This window comes from Lithobates pipiens, unplaced genomic scaffold (assembly GCF_037356315.1).
Source record: "Lithobates pipiens isolate NorthernLeopardFrog02 unplaced genomic scaffold, aLitPip1_a1.2 Scaffold_22, whole genome shotgun sequence".
NCBI lineage: Eukaryota > Metazoa > Chordata > Amphibia > Anura > Ranidae > Lithobates > Lithobates pipiens.
Window position 1 is genome coordinate 25,255,619 of NW_027507784.1, and position 24,069 is coordinate 25,279,687.

Below are 24,069 nucleotides of genomic sequence, written 5' to 3' on the forward strand. Positions count from 1 at the left end.
CCTGTCATGGTCTCTTTAAAGACTAACCCTATCCTTCTGACCCTTGTTTCATGTTACACCAATATTTAGGGACTCATAGTTCCCAATGGAACACACCGGAAGGGACATCACTGACCTCGTAGTCCATTGACACTTCCTGCAGCCCTGAAACTAAAGCTCTGTACCTTGGGGTTGAGAAGCTATTGTGGTCCACTGATTGCCGTTGCAATGCTGTCCAGTCTCCAATGTATTATTATTATACAGGTTTTATATAGCGCCAACAGTTTGCACAGTGCTTAACAAAATAAAGGCAGACATTACTCTTGTACCAAATTACAATTTGGTACAAGAGGAATCAGAGGGCCGTGCTCATTAGAGCTTACAATCTAAAAAGGAGGGTCAAAAAAGGAATGTAAAAAATAATAGGAGCACATTCGTTTTTTTTAATGAATTTATTTATTTATTTTTTACAAAAGGTGGGACCTAGCCTTTAAAAATAGAACCAAATTAAATATATAGCTTGGAAGGCTTGTTTTTCAATTACATGTTTCAGCCTGACTGCTGCCGTGAGAGACCCAACCAGGTCCGAGCACCCAAAGCCAAACAAATCAAAGGCAGACTTGACCCATCTATTGATATCGTTATATAGAATATTTTGAATTACAAAGTGTTAAAGCGGCAAGGCCAACTCTCAGTCTACCTTCCACTTTTGGTGAATTTACCTCTTATATTTATACTTACAAGGTTGAAAAAATATTGGTTTGGTGTGGGTGAGATCAACCTTAGAGCCGAAGTCCAAGCAGATATAAAAAACACAAATTGTATTCATAAATATATCATTAAATTTATTTATTTTAATTCATGAACTTTAGGTACTTTAATGGGTTGAATCCACCTTAAATCTGAACTCCAGGCAGATATAAAAGAGACAAATGAATACAGCTCTGTATCCATAAATAAATCATACATTTATTTATTTTAAATCTAGCACATTAAGTGCCTGTATTTGACTTAATATTGGCATCTTAGGGGCCCTGTACAGACTGGAAGATGGAGGGGTCATTAAAGGGAATATAAAACAAAGTTTCTTCCACCATTGAATCCTCTTGTTCTCTTCTTTGATCCTTCAGCTGCATAGTTGATTTTAGGCTTTGCTGTAGCTCACAATAAGAAAAGAACCAAATGTCCTTCAAATGGTCCCTCAATAGGTAAATACCTGGGGGCTGAAAATGTCTGACCTCACTCACAGTGTTACACAGCATATTTTTAATTTTTTTTAAATGTTTTTTGAGAAATTACATCATCTTTAAAGGATCAGTCCACCAAAAAAAACATTTTTTTTGTTGGGCTTAGGCTATCATTATACCTAAAACAGCAATATCCTCCTGCCATATCTCTAGACTCTGTTCCTGTGCGCTTCAGAGTTTTGGGTGTTCCCATTCGCTGTTGTATGTTTAAGCCTACAAACAATGGGGAATTTATTTTTGGTTGCACGAGTGATGAGTTTGAGCACTGTGCAACAACGACCTTTAGTATGTCACATACAAGGAATATATAATATCTCTGAATTGTTCATAGAAGCCAATGGTTGTAGGGTTGACATTTTTCCACACAATTCACATTTTCTGCCCATGTGTTCTATTTAATCAGAATGTTATGTAGTTTTATCACAGCTGATATCTCACGGCTTCCAGAGTCGGGGACTGCAGCCTCTTGCCACTTTTTCCTCAAGACATCGTTCCTATGCTGTAAACTGTGGTTGGGCGTTAGTAGTGTGTGGATTATTTCTCTTTGAATGACTGCTCTGTGTGATTTGACTGCAGTGAGACTGATAGCTTAGAATCTTTCCCCTGCACTAGCATAGATTTTAGATTAGGTGTTTCCAGAGTACCAGGCTACGAGCAGCCATGAGGTCTTATACCACGTACACACGACTGGACTTTGTGACAATTTGATCGTGTGTGGGCTCCATCGGACCTTTGCTTGCCAAAAATCCGGCGGACTTTAGAAATAGAACATGTTTTAAATTTTCCCACCGGAACTCCGCCGGACCGAGAAATCTTATCAAAACTCCCTATAATTAATATATATGATCCTTATGTTATTATTGCAATTTTCAATTTCTCTGCTTTTAACCGGAAATTATTATCTACCCAAAATAGATATGTCCTAAATTTCTCCTGAAGAAGCGACTATTGATCGCGAAACTAGTTGAGAGCAACTGACACCATCTCTGATTTTGGGCACCAATTTTGATTGTGAAGCACTGGCCTCTCCTGTACAACAAGATTGGAAATGCCTCTGCATCATGGTTGTATACCTACATGAACGTGACAAAGCATTCTTTTAGGCTCTGTATTTTTAATTTATACTTCTTCTTTGTATGATATAAAATTGTCTAATTTTCTATGTAATAAAAACTTTAATTTTAAATGTCTTTTGGTGTTTTTCAAGAGAGTCCTTCAAAAACTGGGGCACAGCACATCTAAAATGTTTTTTTGGGGTTTTTTTTTGGGCATATGCCTCCTTCTTTCGATTCTCTGGACCGAGAAATCTGTTTGTGTGTATGCTAGTCCGACGGACAAAAACCGATGCTAGGGCAGCTATTGGCTACTGGCTATGAACTTCCTTATTCTAGTCTGGTCATACGTCATCACATTCGAATCCATCAGACTTTTGTGCGATTATGTGTGGCCAAGTCCGTTCATTCGGAAAGTCCGTCGGAACTCTGCCGAAAGTCCGTCGGAAAGACCGCCAGACCTAGTCCCTTGAAAAGTCCGGTCGTGTGTACGCGGCATTACAGTCCAGATTGACCTGTGTACTCAATAATTGTCAGGATGAAAAAAGGACCTCCCTGGCTTTATAGGCTCTTCTTTACTTTGTTTATTCAGTCCCATGTTATTTGTCCTGTCTTTCATTGGAACCTACAATCAGATAATATGTTGCACTTTAGTTCATATTGAAAGATTCTTTTAGATTTTCAAGAGCTTGTTCTTTGGTGATTTGATACCAGTCCTCTGGTAGCTGAGCTGGCTTTCCATTGTAGTAATCTGAAAACTGCTTAATAAACTCCTTGAAGACATATTTCCAGTAATTGGAGGCTCCAATGGTGGCATCGGGCTGTATTGTCCAATCCGGATAAATTCTGCGGTATTCTTTGTAAAGACATGGCTTCCAGTCAGTGTCTGAATTTAGGAACGTTGTGTTTCCGACCACATCGGTGGTGCATATTGAATGCGAGAGAGCTTTGGATTCTGTACAGCGGTACGTTCCTAAACCTTGAGGCCGATGGACCGATGCAAAGTGCTCCTTGTGATTAGCGGCACCGGCCTCACAGGGGGCTTTACAGAATGGGCACTGCTTACCACATCCAAAGACCTTCATAAACAATATATCTTGTGGTTTAAAGGTTCTCTTGTTCAGCACATATTCAATAGTAAAGTGTTTCATATCGGTGATAATTTCTTTCTCAACACCTTCCAGGAACTCTTCAATGTCAACCGAAAATTGGACAGGACTAGCATTGTTCTGAAACGTAATCACTTTCATTTCATTCTGCACAATGACCAGATCTTTCTTTAATATTGCGCAAAATGTTTTTAAACACTGGGAAACATTAGGTGTTTCTCGTACTCTTGGATCTTTCAGGGTTTGTCTTACCTTTTTTATGATGCAGGCAAGAATGTTTGATTTTAACATTTCAAGGGAGGTGGAATCCTTGTATTTGTTGGTAATAAATTTGACTATCCAGTTTTTTACAAAGCTCTCGTATTGATTGTTGTATTTGATGTAACGGGTAAAATCGTGGTCTTCCAAAAGCTCTTTGAGCAAAGTGTATTGGAAGAAGGTTCTACTGCTGTACCTGATCGAATCTCTGCTGGTTAGTACGTCATTCACAATTTCACCACCCAAATGTTTGTACACATAGTCTGTAAGAGCTGGCTTTAGGCACACCTCACAGAATTTCTGGGCTCTGAATTTAGACTCATCTTTCTCCTGGTAGACATTCTTAAATGTGGAGAAGTACTGAGGTTTTATTTTATCAAGGTAGGACTTCATATTATTTTCCTGGAAAAAAATATTGTGCTTCTTCTGGAAGACTGGGGCAGCCTGTCCCAGTAGGAGAAGCTTCAGATCCAACTCGAACAATGGCGTGAGATGAAGACTCCTGACCTCCTCCTCATTGAGTCTTTCGTTAACAAAATTTAGAAGTTCTTGGCAGTATGTTTGATCATAATCTTTCATTGTGTTTAATTGCTCTGTCACGTACCGATTGCACTGCTCTTTCAAAGAAGTCACAAGACTGCTCACCTTATTCCAGTATTCCTCATTTTTAACTTCTGGCATGTTTTCATACCAACTGCTCTGAGTGTATTTCTTATCCAAGTCCAGCCCGTTTTGTCCACAGTCATCTAAATTTTTTACTTCATTCAGCTTTTCATTAATGTAACCCGCTTTGTGCCTCATGTCTTTCCTGAGTTGGTCAATCATTTCTTGGCTGACGTTGTGCTTTTTTAAACTGCTAAACTGTAACACAGATATTGTTTTATTCCACATGACCTCAAACTCAGATTTTAGTTCCTCATTGCTAAGTTGGTGTTTTGCATTTTTGCAGTTGTCCAAGAGGCTGGTGGCTTTCTCTTCGATGATCCTCAGATAGCTGTTCTGAACAAACTGTATTTCATGTTTCCCTTTCTGAATGCGGATAGCTTCTTCACATTTGACAGTTAAATTGTCTTCAACTTCATTCTTAAGGGTTGTTGCACTCCTAAAGAAATCTTCCCTGTATCTCTCTACAAGGTGCACGTATTTGTTCCCACTCTCAAAGTATTCTTCCAGAGCTTCTAGCATGACTTTCTCTTCTTCTTGTAAAACTTGATACATGTCCTCTTTTATGCCAGCCCAAATTTCAGTTTCAAGTTCTGAAGCCGGCTGATTTAAGATCTCATTTTCAGCCTCGTTAGTCCATGTGTGCATTCTCTTACGGAAATTCCACTCCAGTTCTGAGTATTTTATTGATAGTTGATTGTAGGCCTCAGCCACCAAGCTGTTTCTGAAGCTAAAAATAAATTTCTCATACTTTACCGCATTCCACAGACTCTTTATCCATTTGATAAAATCAGATATACTCTGAGGACTTCTGGACTCTAGCTGCCTTTTCATGGTTTCAAATAGTTGCCTCTTAAGTTCAAAAATTTTTTCACTGTACCCTGTATTTACTGAAGCCATTGGTGGAACTCCGTGCCAAAATCCTGGGATATACCAGCTGTGCTTCTCAATATCGTAGTCCATGACATCTGAAAACTTGGCCATGTTACTTTTTTCTTCCATTCTAGAAGCTACTTTGGTCATTTCATCTAACTGTTCCAGGAGTTTCTGCCTGTCTCTCATGTTCTTGTCATGAGCAGACACATCGCTAACATTTTGATGAACAAACTGGCAGTTGGGCTTCTTACCTATTTCTTTCATCCTCAGAAATGCATGGACCACTATCTGCAAAATATCTTTAATTTCTGCCGTATTTTCCATGGCCATGTTAATTATAGTAATGTCGCTCAACCCAACCACAAAGGTTGCTAACTCGTTGTCATGCTCATAACTGTCTTCAACAGAAGCCAACTCAGGAGCTTTCAGCCCCTCTGTGTCAATTACCAGAATTAACTCACACCCAAGGTCATCCACTAAGTTGTTTTTCACTTTTAGAAGAGTCATGAAGGCCCCTCGTGTACATCGCCCACTGGCCACTGGAAACTGCAGACCAAACATGGTGTTGAGAAGGGTGGATTTCCCAGTACTTTGAACTCCTAGTACAGTTATCACTTTAATTCTGCATTGTCCTCCTGTCTTGGCGTCCAACTCTGTCAGGACATCAGTTATCCACTGCATGGGGATGTTTGAGGCATCTCCATCAATTAGCTCCAATGGGAACCCATCTAACAATAGATCAGCAGCAATACTTGGTAGTTTCTGAAGCTCTTGATTACTTGTGAAGCCATTTGTGAGGAAGTACTCCGCTTCATAAAACTGGCCAATTTCTCGAATGAAATGTTCTACTCCTAGTGAGCTGTTCATCATGATTTGATCTAGTTCTTTCAGTCTTTCTACATTGGGGTTACATTTAAAGTACTGCTCCTTGTACTCAGCTTGGAGCGCTGAAAGATGATTTCTAGTGACTGAATCGAGGTAGAGCTTCATCCACTTCAAAAAATAATGTTTCTCAATACGTGGTAGGTTGTTGAGTGCAGCTATAAATGTGAGTATCCCATCAGGCATACTACACTCACTTTGTTTCCTTCTTAGGACAGCACACTTCTTTATTAGCTTTGCTCTGTAATCCTCTGCTTTCTCACTACCCAGTCCTTTCATTCTACACATTTCCTTTTCAATTCTGGCCAACTGTTTCCAATATTCTCCTTGTAGTACCATTGTTTCATTCTTGTACTGCACAACATCTTTCACATTCTTGGTAATTTCCAGTGCAAGTGTCCTTGTATTTTGTTGTTCTTCTGAACCCTCGTCAATGCATATGCCTAGATCTGCGGCTATGTGAGACATCTCCTCCAGGGCGATATAATAAGGGGAAGATTTAATTACATCTGAGATAATCAGCTGCAGTTTCTTCACCAGTTCTGCATCGTTAATGGAGTTGTTCTTCACCAGAACATTTTTTCTGTTGATTTTCAAGATGGGGTATAACATCTTTATGTGGTTCTGGGTCTCTATGCTTATATATCTGGAAGAAGGAGCAAGGATTATGAAGTAGTTTGTGTTTGATTCTTCAATGTTGGATAGAATGCTATAGCTTTGATCATCCATAGTCTCAATAAATATGAACACAGCCGAGGATACTTTTGTTAGAAAGTTGAATTGAGTCCAGTTAGATTCTAGATCACCCCGGAGATTTGTCACCGCGACTGGTTCTGGAAACAGGTCCAAGAGTTCACTTCCTCCGGGAAAGAACCAGGAGATTTCCACCAAACCATCCGAGACTTCCCTTGCAATATTTGCCCCTTCCATGTTCTGATGGACAAAAATATCATGGTGCTGTTGGACTGGACTTAGGATATGATTTAGAATTCTGGATTTTGAAAGATTACACCTTCCCAGTCTAGCAAATGAGAAAACAGGCATGGGTATATTGACCAAGTTGTCTTCCTTGCATCCTTTAATGTTTGCTAATGATTGGGGTCGCCATCTTTTCACGATCTCCCTCATTGCCCACAGCATGAAAGTTATATGAAACCCTTCCCCAGCAGGAAGCAGAAAAGGAAGTGCAAACTGGCACATGGACATTTTAGTCACAATCTCTTGTTGCAGAAAACTATCTGAACTATTCAGAAGAAGACAAAGAACATCCAGAGGATGAATGGAAGTTGACATGTCTATATCTTCCATAAAATCCATATCTTCATCTTGCATTGTGCTTTGTCTTGTATACAGTGACTGACTAAGTCGCGTGTTTCTTGCTGTACTGTTTAAGGCCATGAGGCTCTGTAGGAATCGCCAGGGTAAGTCCTCTGTCCTCTGAGGGGCAGTGTTCTTTAGATTTTCTTGGCCAATCTTCAAAACTTGCATAAGGCTGAGCTTTGATGTCCGGAACTTCACCAGATTTAATTCCCTCAGCTTGTCATCAAAATGTTTTATTTTAGCTGTGGAAGAGAAAAATACAGTATGTATTATATAATTCAGTATTCTACATTATATTCAAATTCACTGTATTTCCAGTATGTTAAAGAGCTATGCTGAATATTTAAAGGAAATTTAAAGACATTTCATACCAGCTTATTTCCTAAGGCTGGCCATACAATGAAAGAAAAAAAAATTGAGGGATGTTGTGTGAGAGCGAAACTATTTCAATTCTGTTTATCAGGAACCGGACAAAATTTAAACAGTGTTTGACTGGCCTAAAGGGCCATACACATGGGCCGAATATCGGGCGGTATCGGCCAATTAAGTAGAAACCCATATGTACGGCAGCCGATCTGACAGAAGCCGACCGAACATCCGGCTTCTGTCGAAGGGGCATGACCAAAAAAGGTCTTCCTGATCAGCATCTGATCAATGCTTTTAGCCAATGGCTGAGAGCAGTGACTGGTGTGTTCTGGCTGAGGGGCCGTCCCCTTGAGAGATTGCTGTAATAAGATCACTACAAGATCTCCTCTCCTCCTGTACAGTACTTAAAGTGGAAGTAAACTCCCCGATCGTTTTCAGCCAAGGAAGATGCCATCTTTGCCTCTGTTTAATCTTCAACTGCTATGGTGCTGCACATGTGATTCATTATGACACCAGCCATTGGATGGTTTGATAGTTTGGCTGAGAGCACAGCCAATGTGCAGTTAGCATTCCCGGCATGCCTTTTTTTTAAACTGTTTAAATCGATGGGTTTACTTCCACTTTAAGTCTCTGGAAATCCTGGTTTGAATGATCAGAATATCTTTCATGCTGAACTGTGATGGTGCTATCAGCTGTTTATCAGAAGTTGGCCAGGCAGCAGATGAAGGAACACCTATTGGTATCCTTTGCCTCAGAGGCAAGGAAAAAAACCTAAGCAGCTCATATTTTTTTTGTTCCGGATGGGTTGAAATAGTACCTATATAGGAACGTGTTCTTATCCAAGAACCGGAAATAAAAAAATATATATTATGTGAGGATATACGGGAGGTTGATTGTAGCATTTGGATTTTTTTTCCTATTTGTAGCGCAATAAAATCGGACTCAAGGAATTTAATTGGAAGCCGAACGAGGCTTGGATGATGTCAAGCCAGGCACTTGGGATCCAGGCCAGGGCTTGGTTGTTTACTATGTTATATGAGGCGATGGCATAGCACATTGCCCCTGCCACAGGAAGACAGCAATCTGTGACGAAACACGTAAGGAATACGACCCTGGCGTCATCACGTACTACGTGTCTCGGAAGCGTGAGTGTTTTTTTTTACATGCCAGCCAGCAATATCTAATACATGCTTTTAACTTATTGAAACGTGGGTGTAACTTAATTTATACTAAATAAAGTGCCATTGGATTTTATGTGGAATTTTTTTTTTGTTTTCGAGCTCAACAACACAGATATTCCAGCGGGATGATTTCTCCTATGGCCTAATCAGAGTCTGCGGGAACACTACTTAAAGGCCCTGGCAGGATAATCAGACAAAAACGTTACTGGCCTTTTTTTTTAAAGAGGTCCAGTACTGCTGGTAAGCCAAGATTTGGTTTCTAAGGTGGTGGTGTCTGATGGTCAGCTGCACACTTGGATATATGTAGATTGAAAGATACCTTGATGGTGAATCACGAGAGGCATAGTGTCTTTGAGTGCAACTTTGTTTTCCTGTTATATCTCCCACTGTGGACTCTTATTTACTTTGTTAGACATATACAAAAAGTCCAAAAAATGATCAATGTTTTTAATTTACTATTTAGCTTGTCCAATTATCACTTTTAGCATGATATATACTATACTTTTATACTAGCCCACAGGTGGAAGGGAAGAAATTAGCTTGATTCTCCTATCAACACAGTCAGTCAGTGTTGATGTGAGAATCATTCTCGCAGCTCTGTTGTGTTCTGCCGGCAGAGAGCCTTCTACAATGGTCACTGCTGGCGACTATAGCCGCCGGCAATGATCTAGTGAAAAAAATCTGACAGGCTGGTTGTACTGAATTTTCGATCCCTCGATCAACTCCAGTACAACCAACCTGCCCATAGATGGAACAGGTCAAGATTAGAGTCATTTATGGCTGGCTTTATTCAGTGGACATGATGCCTGATTTCTGATAAGAAAAGGAATTGATAAGTGTAAAAAGCTCAAATATTTTAGGGCTAGGATAAGGGTATTGTAACCCTAGGTTTACGCTATGCGAGCTGATTGCGGGTGTGGGAATCGCAGCTGTTCACGTACCCGCAACCCCCTGTTGCACTGCTCTGTAGAGACTCACGGGGCTGCTATTCATTCTTAACAGCACCCCCATGCATCTCAAACAGAAGCACGTTTGGAACTGCAGGGAACTCGCATGGTACAAAATGGTGCATTTTGCAAATTTTGCATTTCGAAAGTGGTGCATTAACCTTTTTTACTGCAGGAAAAGTGGGCATGGCAGCTCATTCAAACGAAAGGACCATGGTCTCTGTGCAAAAGCAGCCTACAAACGTGCACAGATGTGAACCTAGGGTCAGGTTTCTGAACAACCTTGCTTTTTTGCTGTTTGTGTCTCAGGGAGATTTCCCTTTCACTTCCTGTTACACAACAACAGGATGTGAGTGGATAGCTCTCAAAGGTATGGGAAAATGTCCTCTTACGGAATTGTCACCTAAACGGATGCCTCCATTGGAAGATTTTTTCTCCATTCTAGTTCTAGTATCAACTGTAAAACTTTGGATATCTGATTATCTTCTGTACCAGGTGAAATCCCCAGAACAAATAGAGAGGGTGAATCTCTCTAGTGGGGGCACAAACAGCAAGGCAAAATAGATAGAGGCTATAGATATACTTAAAGTTACCCATGAACCACTAATAGAAAGACAATCTCACCCAACCTCCTTGTCCCTATCAATGTTGACACAAGGGTGTTATTTTCTAAAACTGGAGGGTGTGAAATTTGGTGCTGCACTGCATAGAAACCAATCAGATTTCAGGTTTTATTGCCAAAGCCTAACTGAAGAAGCTGAAGTTAGAAGCTGATCAGCTACCATGCAGAACTGCACCAGATTCTGGGTCAGGCTTTCTCAACCTTATAACCCTAGAGGAACCCCAAAAAATAATTTTCATGTGTCGAGGAACCCTTACTAAAACCAAATTAGTAGGGCTCAATAGGAACAATGCTCCTGATATTGGTGGTCAATAGGAAGAGTCAATGGGAAGAATGTCCCCCCTTAAAAGGGTTTTCCGAATGCCACCCATAAAGGCAGCTAAAAAGATATTTGGTGTCATGCTGCTGGCTTTGCCAAGTGGTGCTAAACCTTGAACTCTGTAGGCACCATCAAATAGGTGGTTCATCAGCCACAGCTCAAGGAACCCCTAGCAACCTCTGGAGGAACCCTGGGGTTCCACGGAACCCTGGTTGAGGATGGCTGTTCTGGGTGCTCCAGTTTTATTAAATCTACCCCAAAGTACTTCTGTGAGTGGTCACATTCCAAAAGATCTGCAGAAAATGGATTTGTGTATTAAAAGTCGCCAGTCCTACTTGCTGCCGTCCTATCTAACACCATGAGAAGAGAGGATACAGAATAGTGTATTTAATTCTATGAAATCATTAAAGTGGTAGTAAAGTTTCTGAGAAAAAAAAAGAAGGTTTTCCCCTGCAAGGTAATGTAATAATGTGCTAGTATCGTTATGAAGTACTTGCGTTAAAATGAAGCCCTCCAGCGGTGAGCTGACAGGGCTTCTATCTTCACCCGGTCTTACTTTCGAGTACGTGGGCTTTGGCCTTCTGACTGGCCAAGCCGCAATGACGTCATCCCCGCACATGCTTGTGGGAGCCATGGACACGGCACAGAGCTCTGCCGTGACATCACCGCCTTCTGCTCGCTGGAATATCTCCTAAATGGTGCATGTTTTAGGAGATATTCATTTTACTTACAGATAAGCCTTATTATAAGCTTGCCTGTATGTAATAATGTCACATAAGGTTTTACTACCACTTTAAGACAACACAAAAAGAGAACATTATAATGTACTTACGGCCCCAGAAATATTCTTCTAGGTCGGATGATTCTGAAATGTTCAGATTGTTCTCTTGATGATGGTCAAGGAAGTCTTTAGAGATAGATTCTGATGCTGGAATAACTGCATTTTGCATGTTTTCTATTATTTCTTCTTTTAGTGTATCCACTTTCTCTTCACTTATTTGCTCCACCTTCTCTTGGTTGATATTCTCCTCTTCTTGATTGAGGTTTTTTTTACTAATGTTCTCCTCCTCTTGTCTGGTATTTTCTCCCTCATTAACGTTCTCTGTTTCTAGCCTGCTGCTCTCTTTCTCTTGATTGGTTCTCTCCTCCTCATTGATGTTCTCCTTCTCTTGAGTGATGTCCTCTTTCTCTTGAGGATTGGCTTCCTCTGGCTTGGCGTCCTCTTTATTGGCATTCTCATTTTGTATACTGGTACTTTCATCTTCTTGACTGGTGTGGTCTTTATTGAAGTTCCCATTTTCTTGACTGAGGCTCTGAGTCATGTTCTTTATGTTCTCTTGAATGATGTTATCAACTTCATCTGAAAGGTCATCTTCTTGACTAATGTTATGTTTACTAATGCTTTCTTCCTTATGATTGGCTACCTCCTCCTCATGACAGATGTTCTCCTCTTCTTGAATTATTTTCTCCTCCTCGTGATTTATGTTCTGTTGACCTAGTTTTTTATCTATCTCATGAATGATTGACAGCTGTTCATGATTGAGCTTCTCCTGCTCTGGAAAAATGCTCTCTTGATTGAGGTTTGATGGCTCTGCATTGCATTCATTAATGGCCTCCTCCTTATAAATGATTTCCTTCTCTTGATTAATGTTCTCTTGATTGAGGTTTTCTGTCTCTTGATTTGGATTTCCTTTGTTGGTAAATTTCTCACCCTCTTGACTAATGCTCTCCCCTTCTACACTGATGTTCTGTTGGGTGATTTCCTTTTCTCCGAGAGTGGTGATTTCTTCTTCATGATTGATTTTCTCTTCATAATTGGTCTCCCTCTCATGGCTGAGATTCTCTTGACTATTTTCTTTCTCATAACTGAATATATTTTTCTCTAGATTGACATTTCCCTCATCCTTATTAATGATCTCCTGATTTTTATTGTGGAGTTCCTCCTCTTGAACATTGCTCTCCTTCTCCTCTTCTTTCACAATCTCATTCTCTTTATTGTTAAAAAAATTGTCTTGATGTATGTTCATATCCGCTTTGATGACGACTTCCTTTTCCTGATTTATTATATCCTCCTCCTTCTTGTCAACCCTTTTTTCTTGATTGATTATCTCCTCTTCTTTATTGTTAACCCTGTTTTCTTGACTGATTATTTCTTCTTCTTTTTTGTTGACCTTCTCTTCTTGATTATTGGTTTCCTCCTCTTTGCTGACCTTCTCCTTTTGAATAATGATCTCCTCCTCTTTATTGTTAATCTCCTCTTCTTGATTGACAATCTCCCCTTCTTTATCGTTGACCATTATGTTTTGATTGATGGTCTTTTCCTCTTTGTTGTTGACCTCCTCATCTTCATTAATGAGCTCCACCTCTTTATAGTTAACCTCCTCTTCGTGATTGATGATCTCCTCCTCTTTATTGTGGACCTTTATCTCTTGGTTCATGATCTTCTCTTTATTATTAGTCTCCTCTTCTTGATTAATGATCTCATCCTCTTTATTATTAACCTCCTCTTCTTGGCTGATGATCTTTTCCTCTTTATTAACCTCCTCTTCTTGACTGATGACCTTCTCCTCTTTATTAGTAACCTCCTCTTCTTGACTGATGATCTCCTCCTCTTTATTGTTGGCCTTTATTTCTTGATTGATGATCTTCTCCTCTTTATTGTTGACCTCCTCTTCTTCATTAATGATTTCCTCCTCTTTATAGTCCCTCTCTTCCTCACCGATGATCTCCTCCTCTTTATTTTTGGCCTTTACATCTTGATTATTGATCTTTTCCTCTTTATTATTAACCTCCTTATCTTCATTAATGAGCTCCACCACTTTATAGTTAACCTCCTCTTCTTGATTGATGATCTCCACCTCTATATTGTTGACCTTTATCTCTTGGTTCATGATCTCTTCCTCTTTATTATTAACCTCTTCTTCTTGACTGATGATCTTATCCTCTTTTCTATTAACATCCTCTTCTTGACTGATGATCTTCTCCTCTTTACTACTAACCTCCTCTTCATGACTGATGATCTCCTCCTCTTTATTATTAACCTCCTCTTCTTGACTGATGATCTCCTCCTCTTTATTATTAACCTCCTCTTCTTGACTGATGATCTTTTCCTCTTTATTATTAACCTCCTCTTCTTGACTGATGATCTCCTCCTCTTTATTAGTAACCTCCTCTTCTTGACTGATGATCTCCTCCTCTTTATTGTTGACCTTTATTTCTTGATTGATGATCGTCTCCTCTTTATTGTTGACCTCCTCTTCTTCATTAATGATCTCCTCCTCTTTATAGTCCCTCTCTTCCTGACTGATGATCTCCTCCTCTTTATTGTTGGCCTTTACATCTTGATTATTGATCTTTTCCTCTTTATTATTAACCTCCTCGTCTTCATTAATGAGCTCCACCACTTTATAGTTAACCTCCTCTTCTTGATTGATGATCTCCTCCTCTTTATTGTTGACCGTTATCTCTTGGTTCATGATCTCTTCCTCTTTATTATTAACCTCCTCTTCTTGACTGATGATTGTATCTTCTTTACTATTAACCTCCTCTTCTTGACTGATGATCTTCTCCTCTTTATTATTAACCTCCTCTTCTTGACTGTTGATCTCCTCCTCTTTATTGTTTAGCTCCTCTTCTTGAATGATAATGTTGACCTCCTTTTCCTGATTTGTGATCTTCTCAATATTTTTGAGCTGCTCTTCTTGCTTGATGTTCTCTTTTTCTTCATCGGTGCGCTCCTCTCCATTGAAGTTCTCCTCTAGGTTGATGTTTTCATGATGCGGGGTTTCTTCCTTGATATTCTTATTCTCTTGGATAGTCTCTTCTTGACTAAAGGTTTTCATATTAGCGTTCTCTTTCTTTTGCTTACTATTCCTCAACCCTTCCTTCATGTTTTCTTCCTGACTGATTTCCTCCTTGTTTTGGATGTCTTCCTGAAGAAGATAGTTGTGATAAAAGCCCTCTTGGTCTGGATCCATACTGGTAATCTGGATTGTCCCTCAACCTGGAAAACAAGAACTGGTATTAAAATCCAATGGATTCCAATAGGCAGGTTTTGCATTATTAGCAGTAGGCATACAGTAAATCGTCATGTTAATGGTAATTTACATATTATTCTCTTTTGTCTTCAAAGAAGAATGGAATAGCAGCCACTCAACAATGTAAATTGAGTCTATGGTGTATATGAGTAAGTACTGTATTTACATTTTTTATTTTGACATAAGTTATTTTTTGATTTAACCAGTTGCTTACTGGGCACTTAAACCCCCCTCAGTCCCAGACCAATTTTCAGCTTTCAGCGCTGATGCAATTTGAATGACAATTGCGCGGGCATACAACACTGTACCCAAATGAAATTTTTATCATTTTTTTCCCACAAATAGAGCTTTCTTTTGGTGGTATTTAATCACAGCTGGGAGTTTTATTTTTTGCTAAACAAACAAAAAAAGATGCAAAAAAATAAAAAAATAAATCATGTTTAATAGTTTGTTATACAATTTTGCAAACAGGTCATTTTTCTCCTTCATTGAAGTGCGCTGATGAGGCGGCACTGATAGGCTGCATTGGTGGGCACTGATGGGCTGCATTGGTGGGCACTGATAGGCTGCACTGGTGGGCACTGATAGGCATAGTTAAGGCGGCACTAATAGGCACAGATAAGGCGGCACCGATGGGCACAGATAAGGCGGCACTGATGGGCACAGATAAGATGGCACGGATGGGTGGCACGGATGGGCACTGAAAGGTACCACTGATAGATGGGACTGATGGGCACTGATAGGTGGCTCTGATAGGTGGCACTGCTGGGCACTGATGGGTGGCACTGCTGGGCACTGATGGGCACTGGTAGATGACACTGATGGGCACGGATATGTGGCACTGGGGTGCAGCACCTTTGTTGAGGCAGATTGTGGGCACTGCTGGGTGGCACTGTGGGCACTGCTGGGTGACACTGCTGGGTGGCACTGTGGGCACTGCTGGGTGGCACTATGGGCACTGCTGGGTGGCACTGACGGGGGGCACTAATTTTTTATTATGTATAGTTATGAGGGGGCAGGTGGGCACTGGCAGGGCTGGCCGTGATCAGGACTGATGTCCCGATCACGGCCGCCGGTGATCGTTTTTTTTTTCTCCTCGCGCTGTCAACGCGAGGAGGAATAATAGTCGATTACCGGCTCCGTTATATCACATGATCAGCTGTCATTGGCTGACAGCTGATCACGTGATAAGGGGTCGGGATCAACCCCTTGCACGGATCGGTGATCAGGCGAGTCTTATAGACTCGCCGATCACAGAGTGCGCCACGCACACCCCTCAGGGGGCGCGCAGGCCGCTCGTGCACGGGACGACGTCAATAGACGTAGTCCCGGCAAAGGAGATCCGCGCTGTAGCCGTCATTCGGCTATAGCGCGGGTCTCAAGTGGTTAATATGCAATTTTTATTGCTGCAGCATATTTTATTTGTACTGTATTACAAATTCTAAGATTTCCTCATTAGCAGCTAATTGTGATATCATTGAACACCCTCCCCAGAATAAAAGCTACTGAAATAAAATCTAAACCACATAAATGTTGTTTTCTATTATTCAGACCTAATCATCCATAGACATGCATTCATTATTATGGGCAAATAAGGATAAATCAATTTTGCACACCTGCCTTTACACACACATGAACTTTAATGAACTTTAACTTCTAAACCTTGTGAACAGCCTTGCTAAAAGAGTTGAAGCTGTTATAGCTGCAAAGGGTGAGCCAACTCAATATCGAACCCTACAGATTAAGACTGGGATGCCATTAAAGTTCATGTGTGTATAAAAGCAGGCGTCCCAATACTTTTGGTAATATACAGGGGCGTAACTAGAAATCACAGGGCCCCATAGCAAAATGTTGTATGGGCCCCCCCCCCCCATCAAAAAAAAAAAAAATGAACTAATGCCATTGAACAACAGACTACCACACCCATGTGGCACAGTACCCAGGTAACAGCTTATATTAATTTTGAACAACAAAGTATGCACTATACTGTATGCAGCCCCTGAAGGGAACACATTGCTGACCTCCAGGCCTTCTAACCAATTTCTGTTCTGTTATATAAAATGAAATAGTTCAACTCACCATAATGCAAAATCAGTGGGATCCCTGAGCGTGTCACTTGCCATCATCGCCTGCCACCAGATGCAGATTGTAACTTGTCACAGGTTGCGGAATGTCACCTACCACATGTTGCAGATTGTCCACTTGCCACATCCCAGATTGTCACTTGCCAAGATAGATAAGTCACACATTATGCCACACATTATGGATTGTCACTTGCCACGTCCTGGATTGTCACTTGCCACGTCACTTGCCACACATTATGGATTGTCACTTGCCACGTCCTGGATTGCCACTTGCCACATCACTTGCCACACATTATGGATTGTCACTTGCCACGTCCTGGATTGTCACTTGCCACACATTAAGGATTGTCACTTGTCACATCACCTGCTACATGTTGCGGATTGTCCACTTGCCACATCGCCTGCCACCAGATGCAGATTGTCACTTGTCACACGTTGCAGAATGTCACCTGCCACATGTTGTGGATTGTCCACTTGCCACATCCCGGATTGTCACTTGCCACGTTACCTGCCACACATTACGGATTGTCACTTGCCACGTCCTAGATTGTCACTTGCCACGTCCTGGGTTGTCACTTGCCACGTCACCTGCCACACATTACGGATTGTCACTTGCCACATCACCTGCCACACATTACGGAATGTCACTTGCCACGTCACGGATTTTCACTTGCTACGTCCCCTGCCACATGTTACGGATTGTCACTTGCCACATCCAGGTTGTCACTTGCCACGTCACCTGCCACACATTACGGATTGTCACTTGCCACGTCATTACAGATTGTCACTTGCCACATCCTAGATTGTCACTTGCCATACATTATGGATTGTCACTTGCACGTCCCGGGTTGTCACTTGCCACGTCACCTGCCGCACATTACGGATTGACACTTGTCACGTCACGGATTTTCACTTGCCACGTCACCTGCCACATGTTATGGATTGTCACTTGCCACATCCAGGTTGTCACTTGCCATGTCACCTGCCACACGTTATGGATTGTCACTTGCCACGTCCCGGGTTGTCACTTGCCACGTCGCCTGCCACACATTATGGATTGTCATTTGCCACGTCATGGATTTTCACTTGCCACGTCACCTGCCACACGTTACGGATTGTCACTTGCCACGTCGCCTGCCACACATTATGGATTGTCACTTGCTCTGCCACTTTCCTGCTGTGTCACTGAGTCAGGCAGCAGATTATCAGACAGCAGAGAGATAATGTCAGCTCTCTGCTTCCTGGCTGCCTGCCCAGTGAGGGGGGAACTGCACTGCAGGGATGCAGGGCGGCCAGAGATGATGTCATCTCTATGCTCCCCGCCTGTCAGCTCCCTGATTGGCCAGCCCACTCTCTCACCAGCGAACTGGCCACTCTCATCCGCCTCCCGGATCCTCTGACCGCCCGCTCTCACTCACTGAGCCGCCTGTGGACCACCCGCGGAGCCGCGGACTACCCGCGGAGCCGCCCGCGGACCACCCGCGGAGCCGCGGACTACCCGCGGAGCCGCCCGCGGACTACCCGCGGAGCCGCCCGCGGACCACCCGCGGAGCCGCGGACTACCCGCGGAGCCACCCGCGGAGCCGCCCGCGGAGCCGCGGACTACCCGCGGACCTCCCGCGGAGCCGCCGGCTATCTCCCGCGGAGCCGTGGCGCCTGTCCTCACCGGGCCCCACTTGACTGCGGGCCCCATAGCGCCCGCATGTGTTGCTATGGCGGTAGTTCCGCCACTGGTAATATAGTGTATATATCTATATCGCTATCTCTCTCTCTCTCTCTCTCTCTCTCTCTCAGTCTTAAAGCTAAACTATTGCTAAATTTTTATTTTGCAAAAAAAAAACGTTGTCCCAGATGACTTTAACCACTTGCCAACCAGCGCACGACGATGTACGTTGACAGAATGGCACGGGCAGGCAAATGGGCGTACATGTACGTCCCTTTAAATTTGCCGCCCTGCCATCAGGAGCGCGCCGCCGGCGGCGCGCTCCCACGCTGGTCGGGACCTCTGTGAGTCCGGTCGCGGGACCCGCGGACTCGATCGCCGCAGGCATCCCTGCGATCGTCTCACGGAGCGGCCGAATGAAGAAATGCCGTTGTAAACAGCATTTCTCCATTCTGCCTAGCAACTAGTGACGCTGATCTCTGCTCCATGTGATTGGAGCAGAGATCAGTGTTTACTAAATGAAAGCCCAACCCCCCCACAGTTAGTAACACACCCCTAGGAACACTTAACCCCTACACTGCCACCCACTGGTTAACCCCTTCACTGCCAGTGTCATTTACACAGGAATCACTGCATTTATATAGCAGTGATTACTGTATAAATGATAATGGTCCCAAAAATGTGTCAAAAATGTCCGATGGGTCCCCCACAATGTCGCAGTCACAATAAAAATCGCTGATCGCCGCCATTACTAGTAAAAAAAAAATAATAAAAAAGTATTAATAAAAATGCTATAAAACTATCCCTATTTTGTAAACGCTATAACTTTTGCGCAAACCAATCAATAATCGCTTATTGCGATTTTCTTTTACCAAAAATATGTAGAAGAATACGTATCGGCCTAAACTGAGGGAAAAATTTTTTTTTTTATATATTTTTGGGGGATATTTATTATACCAAAAGTAAAAAATAATGTGTTTTTTTCAAAATTGTCGCTCTATTTTTGTTTATAGGGCAAAAAATAAAAACCGCAGGGGTGATCAAATACCACTAAAAGAAAGCTCTATTTGTGGGAAAAAAAAGGACATCAATTTTGTTTGGGAGCCACGTCGCACGACCGCGCAATTGTCAGTTAAAGCGACGCAGTGCCGAATCGCAAAAAGTGCTCTGGTCTTTGACCAGCAAATTGGTCCGGTCTGAAAGTGGTTAAAAAAAAAAAAAAAAAAAAAAAAGCATCCTGCAGATATAGGCTCACAAGACTCTACCTCCAAATAAAATATGACTTTTGGGTGGACCGAGCATTCTGCACCCAAAGCACATGTGATGTTATTACGGCTTTAATGGCTTGAAACTGCCTGGAGTGTTTTGTTACTAGATTTACTACATTGTCTATCTCTGGTGAAAGCCGTGGGATCTGCACAGACAGCTCGCTCCCGGCTATGAAGATTAATTGTCATTTTTTTTCTGCTGCTGAACACACACCTGCCAAAAGGAGGATGAACTTTTAAGGCATTTAAAGTAAATGTCATCAGGGGATACGGTGTTCTGTAATTGCCGATCCCTCCTTCTGAAGATGCCCAGCTGTCATGTTGATCCATTGGCTTCAATACTATGGGGGGGGGGGGTTATTTACGAATGGCAAATCCACTTTGCACTAAAAGTGCACTTGGAAGTGCAGTCGCTCTGAAGCTAAGGGGTAGATCTGAAATGAGGGGAAGCTCTGCTGATTTTATCATCCAATCATGTGCAAGCTAAAAGGCTGTTTTTTATTTTTTCCTTGCATGTCCCCCTCGGATCTACAGCGACTTTACTTCCAAGTGCGCTTTCAGTGCAAAGTGGATTTGCCTGCTCAGTGGAGATCAGTGGAGAGACCCCCTTCTGAGCAAGTGGATCGCAGCCGCTGTCCGCCCCCATGTGGAACCGTTTCAATAAGGCTCCAGGTTCCTTCCATTCTGGCTTCTGTTACTTCTCTAGAGCAACAGAAGGAAGTTGTGACGTATCCATTCACATAGATGTACATATTGTATTCAAGTGTTGGAGCCTCCTGACCCATCCCAGGATCTTCTTGAAAGGCCAGTGTCTCTCCTGCCTAGAAGCTGTGATCAGAAGCCACAATGTAAGGAACCGGGAGCCTCATTGAAACGGTATACTGACATCTAGTGGATGGTGATAAAAGAGCTGGTGAAAGGTGGAATATCTTTAAAGGCGCAACTTGCTTGGCGTTTTGTCTACACACAATCGGAATTTATGCGATCGCATTTTGTTGTTGGAAAATGTTAGATCCTGCTCTCAAACTTTGTGCCCACACACGATCAGATTTTCCGACAACAGGGTGATCCTTGGTGGAAGCTTTTCATCACAGCCATACAACGCATCTATCTTATCAGTTCATATCTTTTATTATCTACTGACAATTTATATTGGACAGTATATGGGAAGCGCTGCTGCAGTATGATAAAGGGACTTTGAAGTTTTTTTTTTTATATTTCCATTTTCACATGTAGAAGAATACGTATATATCGGCCTAAACTGAGAAAGAAATTTTTTTTTATATATATTTTTTGGGGATATTTATTATAGCAAAAGGTAAAAAAATATTGTTTTTTTTTTTTCCTAAATTGTCAGTCTTTTTTTGTTTATAGCACAAAAAATAAAAACTGTTAACCCCTTCCCTGGCAGTGACATTTACACAGTAATCAGTGCATTTTTATAGCACTGATCGCTGTATAAAATGTCAGTGGGGCCAAAAATGTGTCAAAAGTGTCCAATCTGTCTGTCGCAATCCCACAAAAAAAAATTGCAGATAACCGCTAATTACTAGTTAAAAAAATTTAAAAAAAATAAAACTGCCATAAATCTTTCCCATAGTTTGTAGACACTATAACTTTTGCATAAACCAATCTATATATACGCTTATTGTGATTTTTGTTTTACCAAATATAGGTAGAAGAGTTTATATATATATATCTATCTATATATTTATATATATATATATATATATATGTATATATATATATATATGTATATGTATATATATATATATATATATATATATATATATGTATATATATATTTATATATATATATATATATGTATATATATATGTATATATATATATATGTATATATATATATATGTATATATATATATATATATATATATATATATGTGTATATATATATATATGTATATATATGTATATATGTATGTATATATATGTATATATATATGTATATATATATATATATGTATATATATATGTATATATATATATATATATATAAACTCTTCTACCTATATTTGGTAAAACAAAAATCACAATAAGCGTATATATAGATAAACACCAATGAAGAAATATTTTTGGAGGGCTATTTATTATAACAAAAAGTTAAAAAAATATATTTTTTTGCAACATTTTCGGTCTTTTTTTTTTTGTTTATAGCGCAAAAAATAAAAAACGCAGAGGTGATCAAATACCACCAAAAAAAAAACTCTATTTGTGGGAAAAAAAGGACGTAAATTTTGTTTGGGTACAACGTCGCACGACTGCGCAATTGTCAGCTAAAGCGACGCAGTGACGAATTGCAAAAAAAGGCCCTGGTCAGGAAGGGGGTAAATCCTTCCAGGGCTGAAGTGGTTAAATGATGGCCTTTGTGTCAGTGATAAATAGATGTCTACATTGTATAGATTTTCTAAATGAATTAACAACAAATAATGAAATAGTTGACCCTTCCCATGGCTCTACCACAAGTCTTCTTTAACCCACCAGGTATTTCCCATACTAAACCCTCCTATAAGCCTAGCACTAATGCCCCCGTACACACGGTCGGAAATTCCCGCCGGAAAAAGTCCGATCGGATTATGTTGTCGGAAAATCCGATCGTGTGTGGGGCTCTATCGGACTTTTTCTGTTGTAATTTCTGACGGAAAAAGTTTGAGAGCAGGATCTAAACTCTTTCGACAACAAAATCCGATCTGACTTTTTCCGATCGTGTGTAGAGAATTCCGACGCACAAAGTGCCACACATGCTCAGAATAAATTTGAAGATGAAAGCTATTGGCTACTGGCCTCTAGTCTCGTCGTACGTTTTGTACATCACCTCGTTCCGAACGATTGGATTCTCCAACAACTTTGTGCGACCGTGTGTATGCAAGACTAGTTTCGGGCGAAATCTGTTGGAAAAAATCCGATGGATTTTGTGGTCGGAATGTCCGACGGTGTGTACAGGGCATTACTCTATCCCTTACATTAGTGGTTAGCTCTACGGCCAACCGTACACCAGTCATTTTTTTTTTTTTCCGTTCAGCCAGCGGGTTGAATGAAAGAAAATGACTTGATTTTCCCATCCACACACTTGATGTGAAGGGGGGAAATCCCTCCCATTGGGACCATTGTATTCTGACATTGGGGAGATTTCCCCACCATTAGAATACACACAGGAAATGTCCCAACTGGCTGGTTGCACACAAGTTGATTGATAGATTGACTTGTGTACATTCAACCTGCCCATACATGGCTGAACCAGCCGAACATTGATCCCATGTATGGCCGGCTCAATGCGACCCTCTCTCTATCTCTCACTATAAAGCTGGCCAAACATTGATGTCTGCTGAACAGGTTGAGTTGAGATCCATGTATGGCCATTCCCATTCATGACAACTGGATCTATTGATCAGCTTTTTTATGAACTGGCCTGTTGGAAATGTTTGCTTCGATTAGTGCATGCAGCCAATAAGCTACCAGCTGATCAGTGTATTCAGAAAGCGAGGAAGTCTCCCTGCTGTCAGAATTCAATGACACGTTGCAGAGGATTCCCCCCCATCCACATCATATATGTGGATGGGGGAATCGGTTCTGTTCTTCTTTTGTTCAGCCAGCTGGCTGAATGAAAAGAACTGAACCACGTATGACCAGCCTAATTCTGTCCCTAAGGCCGCGTACACACGGGCGGACTGTCCGCCCAACTAGGTTCGTCAAACAGTTTGACAAACAGTCCGTTCAAAATTTGCATGAACGGACTTGACCACACACGACGAATGAACAGTCCGCTGAAAACTTGCGCGATGACGTGAACGGCACGTACGACGGGACGAGAAATTCGAAGTCCAATACACTGCAATGCAACCTTCGCCGTGTAAATCCTTTCTGAGCATGCGCGAGACTTAGTTTCTCGAACAAGCCTACACATGAGCGGACTGTCCGCTCAAACCAAGTTTCAGCGGACAGTCTTACGGAAATTCCGAAAAACTTTGTTCGTCAGACTGTCCGCTGAAACTGTCCGCTGAAGCCCACACACGAGCGGACTGTCCGCTGAAACACTGTTCAGCGGACAAAGTTGGGCGAACAGTCCGCCCGTGTGTACGCAGCCTTACATTGTCCTTCATCCCTCACCCCAATTCTATCAATAATATTACCCTCCCTGGATCTCTCTCTCTCTAGCTGCAAAGCTGGCCATAGATGGA

At 41.6% G+C, this 24,069-nt stretch overlaps 1 protein-coding gene across 2 annotated transcripts in view; it reads right to left on the minus strand.

The window, feature by feature from the left end:
- Positions 1-813: 813 nt before the first annotated feature.
- Positions 814-24,069, minus strand: part of LOC143923441 (interferon-induced very large GTPase 1-like) — a 33,779-nt gene continuing 10,523 nt past the window's right edge. Inside the window, exons 2-4 of one of the 2 annotated variants that reach the window (XM_077447108.1) lie at positions 13,362-14,824; positions 11,654-13,322; positions 814-7,628 (exon numbers count right to left, since the gene is read on the minus strand). In XM_077447108.1, the coding sequence (XP_077303234.1) occupies positions 2,929-7,628; positions 11,654-13,322; positions 13,362-14,798 (7,806 nt within the window). In that variant the 5' untranslated portion in view covers positions 14,799-14,824 and the 3' untranslated portion in view covers positions 814-2,928. Of the gene's footprint in view, positions 7,629-11,653; positions 14,825-24,069 lie in introns of both variants that reach the window. The other variant, XM_077447107.1, reaches the window with a different exon arrangement.